Source organism: Pyxicephalus adspersus, chromosome 4 (genome assembly GCF_032062135.1).
Source record: "Pyxicephalus adspersus chromosome 4, UCB_Pads_2.0, whole genome shotgun sequence".
Lineage (NCBI taxonomy): Eukaryota > Metazoa > Chordata > Amphibia > Anura > Pyxicephalidae > Pyxicephalus > Pyxicephalus adspersus.
This window is the reverse complement of record NC_092861.1, coordinates 92,634,012-92,651,011: the sequence shown is the minus strand read 5'-3', so window position 1 is coordinate 92,651,011 and position 17,000 is coordinate 92,634,012. Positions and strand designations below refer to the sequence as shown.

Genomic DNA, 17,000 nt, shown 5'->3' with positions numbered 1-17,000 from the left:
TTTTTTTTTTTTTTTTTTTTTTTAAGGGTGTTGCACTTATTGTTGGTGTTTGTTTTACTTTATATAGAAGTGTTGTCTACCCTTCTATGTAAAGTAAAAATGTTGAGTTTAGGTACGCTGTAAGTTTAAAATTTAGGCATGAACTTTACTGATTTACATGCTGGAAAATACAGGCTGATCAATAGGGTAAAGTGTCAGCTTCCTGGCCTGGAGTTCTTGTTCCCAAAAGCAGACCCCGTCTTTTTATAGCTTTACAAAGGCTGAGCTTTGGCAATTATGAAATGCCCTGTATGTAGTGTTTCAATCAACATGGAACATTAGCATACATCAGCATATATAAATTAGAGGAGTTGGAGGTGTCATAAAATGGGTCGAAGGGTTTTTGTACCAATTCCACATCCCTGCTTGTTACTATTTCTACCTAGATGTGTCCCAACCTTTCCTTAAAGCAGCATCTTGCTTTGCTTTCTGATCATTGCCTTCCATCCAAGTGGCTAAAGCTTACAACAAAGTAAAACTAAATAGTATGGTGGTACCTGCTGGGGCTGCCATCCCATCCAAGAGGGAGATGCTCAGCAGCAATCTCATTTGCCATCTCAAAAGCAAATTCACACCCATCGATTTGCTAATATAAAACTACACACCATGCATAAAATACGTTAAATATGTTATTTAGAATCTCGTGGTAAAATGAATTAGTATTAATAGGTAATCCACTAATATATTATACCCATTCAGATAAAACCCAAAACATTATGCATTAAAACATATATGTTTACTAGTGAATGCATTAAAACCTACATTCTTTGTCTCATTCACTTCATTTCTTCCCTGTCCCACCAGCTGGTTGTCATGTACCATGAGACATCCAACAGGGACCTCCCCATTATCCAAAGCATCTTGGGCCTAAAACAGAATATGCATAAATGACACTGCAAAAAAATGAGTTACATTTCTAGTGGTTTACCAAATCAGAACTGCGTCTAAACGTTTGGCATCTGACAACCATGGAAGTGTGGCTGATGCATGTTTCGGTGCTCTAGTATTCCAACACTGACCACAGGTTCTATGGTGGATGTGTGACTTGGCTTCCTCCACATCCTCCTTAGAGACAGAAAATGCAATGTGTGTCATATAAAAAAGGTAGGCCTACTAAATGTTGCCTACTGTGGTGATTATTTGCATAACAGAAGGGTCTAAGGATTTGCTGGTGTCTGAATCCAAACAGAGGATGTGAACAGGTACATACAGTATATAGATCTGCAGCAGTCTTACAAAGTAAGGATTGTCTAAAGGTTGTTTTGGATGAAAAGGAAATGTTAATTGCAGCATTACAACACACTTAGTGTGCACCGCAGACATAGTCCAAAAGATTTAGTTAATAAATGGCAAGATGGTATGGTTATGGGATATGGGATGTGGATAATGTAAGAAAGTATCACATTGACAGGAGTTAGTGTGTCTTCTGCAGTTGTACCTACCATCTGAAAAGCCTTCTCCATCCAACTTTTCATCTCTTCAGTCATCTCTGATGGTTCTTCTGGAATATTTGTTGTATCCATCTCTACTTCTTACAGCAATAACACTAATAATATATTTGAAAATTAACAATGGTATGTTCACATGCAATGTTAAAAACATCCCGCGTATTGGGGTTTATTGGAGAGATTTCCTCTTTACCTTTTCTAGCAAGACATTTTACCCATCTGGAAATGAAAAAATCCACAAGAGGGAAATTGACAACACTAAAAAGGTTCTATATTTCCCCTATTTAAGCTTTTATTTTTGTCTCTGTGAATTTCTCACTGTGAAGTAGACTCTGTGGCTAATTAAATATTCTGGCTGGGGGACATCAAACATCATCAAGCCCCCCCCCAATCTACTGCCTCTGGTTTGCTTCTTTTATTTACTTCACTTTAATCAAGGAGGTAAATCATAAATTGGCATTACCTAGAGAAGTTTGCATGCAAACACTGTCTTGGTATCAATGCCCACAACTAATATAAAATCTCTACACAAGAGTATAAGCAGGGATCTGTTTACCTGTTTACCCCACCAGCAAAAAATGGCCAGGAAGCATGGCATAGTGCATAGCTTGCAACATAGAATGATGTCAGCATGTTGGGGGCTAGCATTAGGCCTCTCTCCCAGTTTAAAGCAGAACTAAACCAAAAAATAAAAAAAATCAGACTTACCCCTCAAACGCGCAAGACCTTTCCTCAATCTGGTCCTGTGCTGTCCTGGAATTCTTTCTCCTTTTTCGTTCTTCTTCTTGCTACGTCACCTGATCTCACACTGCGTAGGTGAGAGATAGGGTGAAGTAGCCCGCTGTAAAGGGGGAAAAAGAGAGCCGATCTCATTGTACATGTGTGAGATCGGCATCCTCCCATAATGAAGGAAAATGCTGATCTCGGGCATGCGCAGAAGGAGCAGACAAGAGCCTCCGGATGGATGTGTGACATAGGTATCCTGGGATGCTCTGCGCTCCCATTTGCTGTACTCAAGACAGAAAAAAGAGGTGCTTCAAAAAAAAAAAAAGATTTTTAAACAATATAAAAGGGTTGTCTACTCTTTCATGTAAAATAAAAACAGTGAATTTAGGTCTGCTTTAAATATTTCCACCCAGTCCCTAAGATTTTAAACAGGTGTTTACATCATCAGCATCCAATGAGGATCTAGGATTTGTTTTTGCTCTTCTTACCGGTTCTCCCTGCCCGTAGTCAACTATAAATAGAGGACTAATTTGGAGAAAAAGTACATTTGAAGAGACTTACCCATCGGAGCTTTCCATCCCTTCCCCACTAATTTATTGAGTTTAAAAATATCTTCTTAAAGGAGAGGATTGTGCCATGGAGTGTAATTTAATTTCGGCCCGAGTTGTGGTGAATGGGCCCACAACTCGAGCCGAAATTAAGAGCTTTACAAGGGTAAATGTAATAAAAACCTTGTGGCTATATAATTCCAAAGATGGTTTAGTGTGAGTTTGTATTGATGTTATAGTAAACAATTGCTGCCTATAATCCAAAAGCTCCAGCTATACAGGTATCCTGTACATAGTTGATGATCACAGCATACTTATATTGTATTCCCTAAAGCTGGATGATACCCAGATCACGTGTGGTGGTCCCATTGGTATTTAGTGCACAGCCCTATGTATATGTGCACGTGGTCTCTATTTATTTACATAATCAGCAACGTAACTGTACCAACTCTGTGCTCCAGACATATAAATCTTTTAAGGAGCTCTCCTCTCCACATCTCACCTCTAGCTCCTGCTTCTCCTCTTCAATCCTCGTCCCTATTTCTGCTGAGTCTCTGGCAACAAGGACAGCAGGAAAATACTATCGTAGTCTGCTTGATATGTTGGGATTTCGAGTGTCATATGTAAATATCTTAATAAAGTTTTGTTTTTAATCTGCACAAAATTTTGTGTTTTACAGCGCGAGTTTGGGAGACTAAGAAAACGAGAACGAGGCACGGACCCAGGAAGTACAAACAACGATAAGGAGGCTTGAAGCGCAGAAAGCAGGAAATAGTTGAGAGAGAGAGGGAGACACAGGAGTTGTGGGAAATAGAACCTGCTGAAAGATTAACAAGTCAGCCCGGGGAGATCTGGGAAAAATCTACACAGAAGGTACTGCTATATTGCGGAGTTAGAGGGTTGGGATTGTAAGCATGTTATATGGCATTAATTTATAGATAAACTGGACATATATCTTTACACACATGTGCTGCTTGCTTACCATCTGCAACCTGGGCCAGTCACTGGTCACACCGAGACCTGTCATGTATACCAGTCACTGAGGGCACGGTGCATACACCAACGTAGCTGCTGACATTGCTAGATGTATACTAGAATATCATTTGCACAGTGTATACAGCAGCATTGGCACTGCCACCTATTGAGGGCTCAGTGTATACAGCAGCATTGGCACTGCCACCTATTGAGGGCACAGTGTATACAGCAGCATTGGCACTGCCACTCACTGTGCACTATGCATACACAATGATTGACACTACAACTACTAGGCACTGTATATACAGCAGCACTGCCTACAACTGTGGGCATTGCATGAACACCCGCACTGGCACTGCCATTCTCTGCAGTCTATACTTACTGTCACTCTGCTTGCACTGTGCATGCTGCATCATTGGTGCTGCTGGTGTGATCCATACTTACTGTGGACACTTTAAATTCATCAGTACTGCCAGTGACCATTCACTTGGTTGCTATACATCAGCAGCATCATTTCTATTTACTATTAGTGCTGGCCTACAGCACTATTGACCCTGCCAGCCACTGTGGACATTGTCCAAATGTTTACATTTGCACTGCCACTTGGTAGACGTTGTGCATACGGAATTATTTGCATTAGGGCAACATTATTTTGCTATTTACTTTGGATGCTGTGCATCACCATCATGTGTACTGCCACTCTCTGCAAGTGCACTGCATACTGCATCCATTGCACTGCCACTCACTGTGGGTTATACGCATATACCAGCATTGCACTGCCATTTACTGCAGGTTCTGTGTATACAGTGGTATAAGCTCTACCACTACCTGCAAGAGCTCTTCACATTGCAGCGTTGCCACTGCTACTTATACACCATTTGCAAGTCATTCATTCTAAGCATTGTGCAAGCCAGCTTTTACACTCATATGGGCTATTGTGCACCCAAAGCATTGGCACTTCCACTCCCTGGAGATGCTTTGCATATAGGAGAAATGCCACTGCCACTTACTGTAGGTTCTGTTCATGCAGAAGCATTTGCACTGTCAATCACTGCAGATGCTATGCATACAGCAGCAGCAACACCACTGACACTGCTGCTCCTTATGAGTACAACATTTCTGTATATTTACTATTTGAGATACTCCCTCTCCAATGGTAGCTTGGGTTCATAAAGATTTTCCATTGTTCATACTTTTATATTTAGTGATTTTCAAACAGATTTGGGTTGCTCGGTGAGATACATAATTTCAGAACTAGTTGAACTATTCATATTCACTGGTTGGATTTTATCCTGATCAACAGTGTCTTATAAAACCTGTTGAGATATATCATCCAGCATTAAACTTGTTCTTCTAGACTACATGGATCCAGTTGCATACATAAATCACTTCAAGTGTCCCCAAAGCCTTGATATATAATAAAAGCACATTTATTGGGGGGATTTCTTATGATATTGTGCAAATATCTGAATATGTTTTACCATAGTTGTCATTAAAAATCACTTTATGTAAACCAATTGGTTGCTTTACACCATTATCAAATCATTATTATTGGAAGTAAAACAAACTTGTTTGCTGTTGCCGCCAATGTTATGTGTAAGACATAGCCTAGGTGCATCATTTATTGTTAGAGATTCCGTTATTTTCATTCAGACATTTCTTTTTTGATAGCCTTTTTTTGAAATAGGAGGATCAATGAGTTACAACTTTGTGTAGCCCCACTAAGTATACAGCAATATTTAGTGCATGTATTAGAGGGGCAATGTCACATTTCTCATTTAGGAAAAGTGACCGTGTGATTGTTAAGGCCTCCCCACCCCAGTTATTTTCTTGCTACATTTGCTCCTGCACACTGCCTGCATGGGCAAGGGGGGAATGTCTCCTTTAAACACAATCTAATGCAAAAAACACCAAATATTTATATAAATACACTTCTTGATTAAACAAAGCAGTTACCTTTCCTCATTAAAGTATTCAAGTATTTAATTACAATCAGTGCCGTTTGTAAGGTAGTAAAGGAAAGTACAGGAACAGTAACCTTGAAGATGTGCAATAAAACAAAATGATTTCTGCTACATTGAAATTACACTTTGTCCTCTTCTTCCATTTTAGATCTTTGAGTAACTTAGCCATGCTGTCTGTCTGGAATTTCTTAAAACGTCACAAGAAAAAATTCCTTTTTGTTGGTGCATTTGCAGGAGGTAATTTCTTAATATCAACTCAAATTCAATGAGTAAACATAATTTTAATATTATTTAATATAGTGTGCTTTGTGTAATATTATTTAGCCAAGGAAGGGCCAAAAGTAGAATGGCATTAGATGAGTGAGAACATGCAAGCCAGAATGAGGAGAGTTTTTATATATATATATATATATATATATATAATTTGATGCTTTTTTCCTTTGCTTTCCCCAAAACCTTTCTACAGGGCTAGTAACAAAGGGGCAAACAAGGTATGTGGCTTACCCTGATGGAGCCCCAGTCTTTCCTTGCTTAGTGTAACTGTGGTCTCCTTCTCCCCGACACAAGATAAACTGGCAGCACAGAAGTAGATAGGTTGTAATGGTAAAGGTACTGTGGTCATTTTCAGGGTGTCACCAGTTTCTACAGATGGCCTTCTTTTCAATGACAGATAACTAAATGTGCATGGCTAGCAAGGATCACTTGTTTCTGTAAAAGTGCTCCGGTCAAGACATTAGGACTAGAAAACGATTCTCTCCTAAAAAAAATTTTGGTGTCAAGCTTTTTCCCAGACTTTTTTTTTCAACTTTACCCCAGAAAAAAGTGCAGGCAATGGGATCAGAACTTGATGTTTATACCACTTGTACTTGTTGTTTGACTCCGAAATTACCAAAACCATTATTTTAACATGAAAGCCAGGCATCTAGTATTTTTACAATGCAACTTCAGCAACTGCAGTCTGTGTATTTCTCATACTATATGTTTTCTTTTAAGAGTTTTAATTTTTTACATGGGGTTGGAAAGAGCATTGGTGGGCTGGTAATGGTAAACCTGTATAGATTTGTGATAAATAAGTATGCAAAGATAATCCACTAGGTTTACATTTTCAGGTGTTTATCTCCTTGGGAAGTATGCACAAAAGAAAATTAGAGAAATCCAAGAGAGAGAAGCTGCTGAGTACATTGCACAGGCACGGAGGCAGTATCATTTTGAGAGCAACCAGAGAACATGCAATATGACAGGTCAGCATTTTTTATAATTTGCCCTCATTAAGAAACTAATAAATTGTTAACATTCAAAGTATTCTATTATTTTATACTGTCTTTTTTTGATTTATTAAAATATGGGGTGTTTTACTCAACAATGGCGAGCTTGATTTTCTGTGGGAATTTCCATTGTTGAATGTTGTACTTCAACAGAATACTTTTCCAGAATTTTGACAACTATATCTTTTTCTAAATAAGAAGGTGACATGAAATTTATTGATTTCAAAAGCTACTTGTGCCCAGAAGAGAAAACCGTCTCTGACAAGATTTAATCTCTGTTTAAGGCTTAATATTTTGTTAGGAAGTACTTTATCTGACAGTAAATTTATATTTTTTCACTTGTTCTCCATAACCACAGTAAGACTGTGATCATTTAGTAAGCTGGAGATAAAATACAGTAATGTCAATGCAATATAGTATGTATCGCAGAATTTCATCTTTTTTTACTATAAAATTATGTACTAGAACATTGACTTCTTTTTTTTCTCGTTATAGTTTTATCAATGCTGCCTGCTTTAAAAGAAGCTTTAATGCAACAGCTGAATTCCGAGAGCCTAACAAGTCTTCTGAAAAGCAGGTACTATTATTGAAATGATTTATTCTGCTTTATTCTCACATAAAGCGTCATAATAAAAAACCTCACAGTCTGTATAAAAGTAGGGTGTATATAAAACCATTTTCAAATCTTTCAAGAAGCCTTGTTGAAGGCTTTAAGGTAAAATTTGGCTCCAGCTGAAGATAGTTGGCAAAGATCTTATTGGTTATGTAGACTCTGTTTTTAAACAAGCTGAACACAGGTTTCAGCAAGCATCGGTACTTTTTTGAAAGTCGATTAGAGCTTGTTAGCAAGTGGTAGCCAACACTCCAAGTGTAGATCTAGGTATAATGTCCTCTAATTGGGCTTAGCTTAAAGACTGACAAATGCATAGTGAAAGCTGTGCAAATGTTTTGTACATGCTGCCGAGTTCTTTCATACATATTGTACAATATAAAATGTTCACAGTGTTTTTATGAATGTTTTAGATCTGGTTTTCCAATATTCACTGTGTATATGAGGAGCTAAAAGGCCAATGAAAACCCTACATCTATCTGTTAGGATTTTTTCTTTTTTTTGGTCACTACATATGGACATGTGGCTGGGGCCCAACATCTGAATCATTCTTGAGCAAGTATAACGAACTACCTAAATCTCCTGGTTACTTTGGTCAGTGTTACGTATGTTTGAATGTTATTCCCTATTTCTGGATTCGATACATTGTTCATAAATTGCGCATTTCTTATTCATCAGCTTGAAAAACTATTTTATTAGTATGAAACATGTAGGTGTTTTAATCAATTTTCTGTGCTGATTCCTATTTGTATTTTCATACAAAATTATAATAAATACATGTTAAAAAAGAGGTTTGTTGGAATTATTTATTTAATCTTAATTTCTTTGTTGTTGTGTACTACAGACCGACAAACAAGATAGAAATTTGGGAGGATTTAAAGATTATAAGTAAGTATAATGTGACTTTTTTGCCTATTTCTTAAACATTTTTATTTGGCCAGTAGCCAATTTCCATTGTTTATTTATCACTGTAAAATGCTATTACGTGTAATTTAAAATAAGCTGATCAAACTTTATATGGTTCAAATTGTTAACATTATTATTTTAAGGCATACATTGTATAGGAAAGCTGAAAACAAAACTCTGGAACAATTTGTTTAGGCTAGTGGAATTAGACACAAAGGCCCTGATTTATTAAAGCTCCCCATGACTGGAGAGGACACACTTTCTTAAACGAACCTGAGTGATCCAAAACATCTGGAATGGATCTGGTCCAGGATTAAAAACATTTACTAACAAATAGCAAATTACTTTGAATCGATTCCAGGTTTTAAGGATCACCCAGCTTCACTGATTAAAGTATATCTTCTCCAGCCTTGGACAGCTTTAATAAATCAGGCCCACAGAGTAATACTGTCTACTCTAGCATTTGAACATCATTGATCTGATGATTATACTAGCAAACCTTTTGTTGTATTTGGAGTACCCCAAATATATATCACTTTTTATTTTACATTATGATTTCTTCTTCCTAAAAAGTGCTTTCAATATAGGTACTAATACAACAGAACAAAATATTAGGCTGTATGTAATGTTAAGTCTGATTGATACATTCCCATTTTGTTCAGTAGTTGCATCTTTGGTTGCGCCTTTAGGCTATGAATGAATAATATCAAATCTTGTCAAATTACCAATTGTATATACTACTCTGGTTTTTCTCAGGTTTCACCAGGAGTATAGCAGCAGTGTACAGTACTTGTATGCTAGTTGTTCTTCTTCGTGTTCAGCTAAATATTATCGGTGGATATATCTATCTGGATAATTCGTCTGTAGAAAAGCCCTGCAATGTAAGTCCATGAACCCACCTGTATCCACCCATATTTTATGTTTTTTGTTTAACTAGTGTTTATATATTCCAAGATACTTAACATTTATCCTTTTGTATTTGAGAGATCTATACTTTTGTAGAAATTTTTGAAACGTGTCCATAATAAACTGAGTTTTTGTTTTGTCTATTGTGGAAGTTTCTCCCTCGCTATTTGTAAATATAACCCCCTATTGCCTTGGAAATTTTTAGTCACCCTGGAGCAAAACAAATAAGTAACAAATGTGGGACTCTAACAGCAGTTAGATATTTGTTCTACCCTGGGTCCATACCAAAATATATATAAAAATGATATACCAATTTTAAAGGTAAAATAGAAATTTTTTTAAATTGATCACAGTGGCATACCCTAGAGAGAGCCCACAACCTAGGTGTTCCCGTGCCACTGATGCGTCTGCGTCGTCTCTTGTTCTTGTCCTCCCTCAACATCTAGTTCAGTCAGTCAGAATGCCCTTTTTGTACTCCTTTGTTTGCTGCTTGTTCCAGTAACAATTAGGTGGATATTCCCCCCAGTTTAGAGAACTTTATTCACACCTATTGTGTCTACAGGACAGGGAGTGAGGAAGCATTTCCCCAATGACACACTATTTTTACCACAAAAAAAAAACAACTGATACAGGTTGTACACATTGTATCGATTTTGGATAGAGTAGGGGCAAAAAAGGTTTTGCTGTAGATATAAGATTTTACTTCTAACACTAAATGCTGCTCCTTCAAAGTTTCTGTGACTTTTTTTTACATTTTAAAACTTCAACTCCATACAGTAAAACATTTTTTCTTTTTCAGGGGCTCCAAGCATCCCCAGAGGTGCAACAACAGTATTTGTCTAGTATTCAACACCTATTAGGAGATGGTAGGATATCATGTATCTGATGTCAGACAGTTTCACAGTGTAAGAATATCTGTTCTGCTGCAAGAAGTGGGGACATGATCTGTTATGTTTTTTCCTCAGGCCTAACAGAACATATAACATTAGTAAAACAAGCTGTGCAGAAGGTACTTGGCAGGTGAGTTTATTTAGAGCAAGATATCACACAGATCACACACTTCCAGAAAATTTGCTGCTGCAAAATAAATAAACTACTGTCAAGTAGCATGTACATTTTGTAATTAATTTCAAAAGGTTTTACAGTTGGCGCTCATTAAAAAATAACCTTTCGTAGGATAGGCATGAAAAAAATTATTCTGATGTTGCTTTCTGAACCTGCACATTCATTACAGTTCATTGACATTATTTGCAGGTTTTGGTACAGCATACCAGCCAGGCAACTTGAATTTTCAGAAGCAGATTAACAACGGCAGTGTTATCTATTTTTGGATTCTTTACTAGAAAATATTTAAAAAAAAAATTTAGAGTTTTCTTGTTTCTTTTGCCTGGCATTGCCTTTTGCGGACTTAATTTTGCGGTTGAAAGCCTTTATTCTGTCACTACAAATTTAAACAAATGCATATAATTACATAGTAGGTTAGGTTGAAAAAACACATAAGTTAATCAAGTTCAACCACTAGGGAAATAAACATATCCCAGATATAAAACTCTATAAGACATAGATGGTCCAGAGGAAGGCAAAAAAAACCCTGGTACAATTTGCTTCAACGGGAAAAAAATTCCTTCCTGATTCCATGGGGCAATCGGATGTTCCCTGGATCAACAGTCACTGTTATTTTTACTTTAAAGCCTTAATACCCAGTTATATTCTGTGCTTCCAGAAAAACATCCAGCTTTTTCTCAAAGCAATCTATAGTAGTTGCTGAAACTACTTCCTGAGGGGGCCGATTCCACATTTTCAGACCTTACAGTGAAGAATCCCTTCCTTATCCGGAGCTTAAAACTTCTTTTCCTCCAGACGCAAAGAGTGCCCTCTTGTTCTTTTTAATGATCTCAAAGTGAATAATGGGGAAGAGAGTTCTCTATATGGACCATTTATATATTTATACAGGGTGATCATATCCCTCCTTAAACGTCTCCTCTCTCACCTCCTATCCTTTTATTAATTTATTTGCCCTTCTCTGCACTCTCTCCAATTCGACAATTTCCTTTTTGTGAACTGGTGCCAAAAACTGGACTGCATATTCCAGATGTGGTCTGACCCATGCTTAGTACAGGAGCAGGATTATGTTTCCATCCCTGCAGTCTATTCCTCTTTTAATACAAGAAAGTACTTTACTAGCTTTAGATATTGCAGCTTGGCATTGCATGCTGTTATTAAGTATATGATCTACCAGAACCCCCAGATCCTTTTCCATTTCTGAACTGCATGTGTTTGCACATCCACAGTGAGGGAAATAAGTATTTGATCCCCTGCTGATTTTGTACGTTTGCCCTCTGACAAAAGAAAATGACCAGTCTCTAATTGTAATGGTAAGTTTATTGTAGCTGTGAGAGACAGAATAACAACAAAAGAACCCTCAAAAACCCAGTGCTCAAAAGTCAAAGCTTGATGTGCCTTGTAATAAGTGAAATAAGTATATGATCCCCTATCAACCAGCAAGATTTTAGGCTCCCTGGTGCCTTCCCTGTATGCAGGTAAGGAGCTGAGGTTAGGAGCACCCTCTGTAATCTTAATCCCAGCTTGTTACAGTAGCTGTAAAAAAGACACCTGTCCACAGAAGCAATCAATCAATCAATCAGATTCCAAACTAGCCACCATGGCCAAGACCAAAGAGCTGTTCAAGGATGTCACAGACAAGATTGTAGACCTACACAAGGCTGGACTGGGCTACAAGACTATCGCCAACCAGCTTGCTGAGAAGGTGACAACATTTGGCACGAGAATTCGCAAATGGAAGAAACACAAAATACCTGTCATTTTCCCTCGGTCTGGGGCTCCATGCAAGATCTTCCCTCGTGGAGTTGCAATGATCAGCAGAACGGTGACAAAGCTACCCAGAACTACACGGGAATTTGTCAATGATCTCAGGGCAGCTGGGACCATAGTCACCAAGAAAACAATTGGTAACACACTGCGCCGTGAAGGCCTGAAATCTTGCAGAGCCCGCAAGGTCCCCCTGGTCAAGATAGCACATGTACAGGCCCGTCTGCAGTTTGCCAATGAACATCTGAATGATCCAGAGGAGAAATGGGTGAAAGTGTTGTGGTCAGATGAGACCAAAATTGAGCTCTTTGGCATCAACTCAACTCGCTGTGTTTGAAGGAGGAGGAATGCTGCCTATGACCCCAAGAACACCATCCCCACCATCAAACATGGAGGTGGACACATTATGCTTTGGGGGTGTTTTTCTGCTAAGGGGACAGGACACCTTCACCAAATCGAAGGGACAATGGCTGGGGCCATGTACCATCAAGTCTTCGGTAAGCACCTCCTTCCCTCAGCCAGGGCATTGAAAATGGGTCGTGGATGGGTATTCCAGCATTAAAAATGACCCAAAACACACAGCCAAGGCAACAAAGGAGTGGCTCAAGAAGAAGCACATGGAGTGGTCGAGCCAGTCTCCAGACCTTAATCCCATAAAAAATCTGAGGAGGGAGCTGAAGGTTTGAGTTGCCAAACATCAGCCTCGAAACGGACTTGGAGAGGATCTGCAAAGAGGAGTGGGACAAAATCCCTCCTGAGATGTGTGCAAACCTGGTGGCCAACTACAAGAAACATCTGACCTCTGTGATTGCCAACAAGGGGTTTGCCACCAAGTACTACGTAATCTTTTGCAAAGGGATTAAATACTTATTTTACTCATTACAATGCACATCAAGCTCTGACTTTTGAACACTGGGTTTTTGAGGGTTCTTTTGTTGGTATTCTGTCTTTCACACCTACAATAAACTTACCATTACAATTATAAACTGGTCATTTCTTTGTCAGAGGGCAAACGTACAAAATCAGCAAGGGATCAAATACTTCTTTCGCTCACTGTATATTTGGATATTTTTAGCATGCATTTTTCTTTGTTTTATAAAGTATAAGTGGAAGAACATTTAAGAATATAGATTTCTCTAAAAGCGTTCTGTTTAATAAACTCTAATGCACTTTATATTACATGAAGTGTTTTTTTACATTTATATTAGCTTTGTAGCAATAAAATCGATTTGAATACAAAATATATTGGCATGCAGTAAAAGAGGTAAATAGACAAGAAACAATGGGCCTTCAAGGTAATATATACAGACACTGGCTATCCAGTTTTCCAGCTGCAGAAAAAAATATTTTTCATGTACTACAGCTTCATCATATTGATATACAGGAAGTCCCATCAATACCAATGCCAGCTCTGCTGTAATTTTTAGTTTTCTTGGGGGGGAAAAAACATACGTAAGATTTATTATGGCAGTGTGTTGCAGGATAGCCCCCCAAGTTACAAAGTAGTCATTTTTTTCAAATGAGCAATTTGTTTTCACAAAAATAAATGGATACATGAAATGTCATAAAAATTTGAAGTGCTCCATGTTACCTCTGGCGTGTGAGAATAAAATGTACATTTTTCCAGAGCCAATTGTTGCAAAATGCAAAATGTTGATTTTTCTTTATATGTTGACAAACATTATTTGCTATATAATGGATGCTTTTACAGTCAGGATTTTACCACCGTGTTGAATTCATGCTTAAGTCGAGGCTTCGGAAGGCTTCTTGACAGCATTGCTGAGTTCTTTCGACCTAACGATCAAGAGCTTATCCAGCACAGTCCAGCAGAAAGGTACCTTTTTTTTTTTTATTAAATCTTTGTTTTGTTTTGAAATCTGGTAAATAATTAAATTGAAGTTCTGCATGATTGCGTAGGCTTCAGTCTACTTCAGTCTAATCCGGCCATTGATACTCTTCTTAGCTTTATCTCTTGTATGCTGAGATTTAGCCTTAAAGCCACATACCACCTTTCCATGCAAAATCACAGACACAGAAATCCAACATAATATTGTTCCCTGTCAGCTAATGCAATCATCCAGAATAGGTGGACTGCATAGAAAAAGTTACAGCTATAACAGTACCCTAGCTCTGTAATTAACAGCCACCACCGTTTTTAGGGAGAGTGATAGAAGGATCTATTGTCATATTTCAGAAAGATGATATCACTTCTACAGTGATATATAATAACATATGTTTGTGCTTTTTGGTAAATTGTGGCACGATATGGTTCATTATGTATTAATTTTCACTGATTCCACTTTACCTTTTACATACACATGTGAATATGCCATAGCTGTAAGTGTGAAGACTTTAGAGTAAATGCAATGGTTTCAAAAAGGACAGAAAACTGTGACTGTTATTAGAAAGTCCCACAAGCGTGTGCATGTGAGTACATGCTTATTCCCATTGTGCACGTTCTTGCACTGCATTAGGGCTGCCAAACACCTTTTCAGTGGTCCTACAAACTGAACCTGGTATTTTACTGCTGTATAGCACAATGTGCTCTGAAGGTTGGGGGTGCTTAAGCTCATTTATATGCCCTGGTCTTTAGTCTATTTAACCTTTCTCTACTCAATTTAAAGTAAAAGGAAAGAAAAAGGTTTGGCTCCAAATGCATTTTGTAATCATTACTGACACTAAATGGCCACAAAAAAAGATATGGCTTATGATATCAGATAATGGAACAGCAAATATTCGGGATTAAAGCGTACCTATATTCAGAATTTAGAAAAAATTTTTTTTTTTGTGTCTTATTTGAAGGGTGCAGCACCGCCCCCTAATTCTACGGGATACCTATGTCAATCATCCCGGGAGGCCCTTGGGTGCTCCTTCTACACATGCCTAAGCATCTCAGGCATGTGCAGAAGGTGCCTTTTTGCTTAAAGAGGAACATTTGCCGATCTCACACATGTGCAGTTAGATCTTCAAATTTCTTATTTCATCCTACATCACCCGCTCTCGCACCTGGGTCGGGTGACGTGGGATGGTTTTTGGGACAACGTGGGACCAGATGCCAGACAGCCCCGAAGTGTACAGTCTGCCCTGCAGGATTGAAGGTGTGTTTTTTTGGTTCACATGTATAAATTATTTATATGTATAAATTATGACAGTAGTTATATTAATAAATATATATATATATATATATTTTTTTTTTTTTTTTTTAAGCCTGTCTAACATTAGTCTTCCTCTGGCCAAAGTTATTCCTATTGTCAATGGACAGATCCACTCCATATGCAGCGATATGCCCAATCACTTTGTACAGGTATGTAAAATGTAAATGTTTTTAGACATTAAAACACTTGTTATAATTGTAAGGTGACCTCACTCTGTGTATATGTGTGTATAACCATCATGGAGCTAAATAGTTTAATCAGAATAAAGTATATTTTTATTTGAAAATATTATTTTTTTGGTATTACTCTTTCTAGCAGTGTAGTCTCCTGTGCAATTTGTTATCCATTTGTGAAGTCAGCGATTCTGGACTAGGATTAGCATCTGTGAGTTTGACATAAGTAAAAATACCTAAAAAAATTTAGTACTTACAAGTACGCTCAGGTATTCTAAATACTTGATTGATACCTAGGATTTTATCCAGCTATATTGTTGTTTTGAATTATTTACTCATAGCAACCAATTAAATCCACTGCTTCATTCTGCCATGGTGTACAGGGCAGCAAAGTATTTTCTTCCTTTAGACACTTATACATGAAGCCTGTTGTAGCTTGAACGTCTTTGCCAGTGTTTTATACAGATATTTTTAAATTGTCTGCATTCTTATTTTATTGTGATCTTCCTGCAGGAACTACTACTCATGGAACAAGTGAAGAACTTTGCTGCCAACGTATATGAGGCTTTTAGCAGCCCCCAGCAACTGGAAAAGTAATATCACACTACTGGGCACCAGTGTGCCAGACCTCTCTTCTCCAGAGGATCAATCATGTTTACAGATTGTGCGTACCATTCCTTTTTCATTTTTAAGTATCGTGAAATCACTGCATACTGACAAAACTTTGCCTACTGTAACAATTTCACCTTCAGTCATTGCAGAATCAAACATTTATTTTATATTTTCCATCATGCCATTTTCTGCAGGTTTATTTAAAGTATTCAACCTAAGTCTTTAACTAATAGTTTAAATAATGTATTAATCTTTGTTTTTCATACATGTGAGTCAGTAAATTTAGAAACAAAATGAATGTGGCATGGCTAACACACTGTGTTCAGATAAGACTCTTAACTAGCCTTAATATTCAATTGTTGTAACCAGCATATTGCTGCATTTTAATATATTTTAATATTCCTAAACCTGTTGATAATAAAATGGGATTTTATTGATGATAAACATATATGTTTAATATTCCATAATAATCAATGATGATGTCCTAATGCTACACACGCACATAGCAGATTTCAGCTTCACCCATCATTGTTTGATGACAAAAAGCACTTGTGATTGTTTCACGTGTTATATAGAAACTGTTGGTGGTAGGTTGCTTTGATCTGTTCATTTGTTGTTGTTTTTTTGCAGCTAGTAGTTTGAGGAATATATTAGAAAGTATATATGGTCCTCTCTCCTGTCATTAGTTCTAATATTATACATTTGAAGATGTGGCTTATTGTGTGCAATAACCAATTGTAGGGGTCAAACATCATCTTTTAAACAACTTAAGCTGCGTACACACGGCAAATTTTTCTCGCCCGATAATCGGTATCGGCCAATTATCGGGCGAAAATCTGCCGTG

At 37.6% G+C, this 17,000-nt stretch overlaps 2 protein-coding genes across 5 annotated transcripts in view; one reads left to right on the top strand and one right to left on the bottom strand.

The window, feature by feature from the left end:
• ADAT2 (adenosine deaminase tRNA specific 2) overlaps window positions 1–3,432 on the bottom strand; it is a 9,442-nt gene extending 6,010 nt beyond the window's left edge. Inside the window, exons 1-3 of one of the 4 annotated variants that reach the window (XM_072409016.1) lie at window positions 3,264–3,432; window positions 1,482–2,328; window positions 802–906 (exon numbers count right to left, since the gene is read on the bottom strand). In XM_072409016.1, the coding sequence (XP_072265117.1) occupies window positions 802–906; window positions 1,482–1,562 (186 nt within the window). In that variant the 5' untranslated portion in view covers window positions 1,563–2,328; window positions 3,264–3,432. Of the gene's footprint in view, window positions 1–801; window positions 907–1,481 lie in introns of all 4 variants that reach the window. The other 3 variants (XM_072409017.1, XM_072409018.1, XM_072409015.1) reach the window with 3 other exon arrangements.
• Window positions 3,433–3,513: 81 nt separating this feature from the next.
• On the top strand, window positions 3,514–16,600 carry PEX3 (peroxisomal biogenesis factor 3). The gene is made up of 11 exons (XM_072410230.1): window positions 3,514–3,634; window positions 5,849–5,937; window positions 6,810–6,941; window positions 7,461–7,542; window positions 8,420–8,463; window positions 9,238–9,362; window positions 10,187–10,253; window positions 10,353–10,407; window positions 13,838–14,050; window positions 15,424–15,520; window positions 16,058–16,600. Exons 2-11 carry the CDS (start codon window positions 5,868–5,870, stop codon window positions 16,139–16,141), a joined length of 969 nt encoding a protein of 322 aa, XP_072266331.1. The 5' UTR covers window positions 3,514–3,634; window positions 5,849–5,867; the 3' UTR covers window positions 16,142–16,600.
• Window positions 16,601–17,000: the final 400 nt, after the last annotated feature.

Bases quoted from the DNA above. Each gene is read 5' to 3' on its own strand.
- PEX3 (XM_072410230.1), top strand. From the start codon at position 5,868: ATGCTGTCTGTCTGGAATTTCTTAAAACGTCACAAGAAAAAATTCCTT. The intron at 10,254-10,352 runs GTAGGATATCAT...TTTTTTCCTCAG, and splicing joins TCAACACCTATTAGGAGATG to GCCTAACAGAACATATAACA. The intron at 14,051-15,423 runs GTACCTTTTTTT...TTTTTTTTTAAG, and splicing joins CAGCACAGTCCAGCAGAAAG to CCTGTCTAACATTAGTCTTC.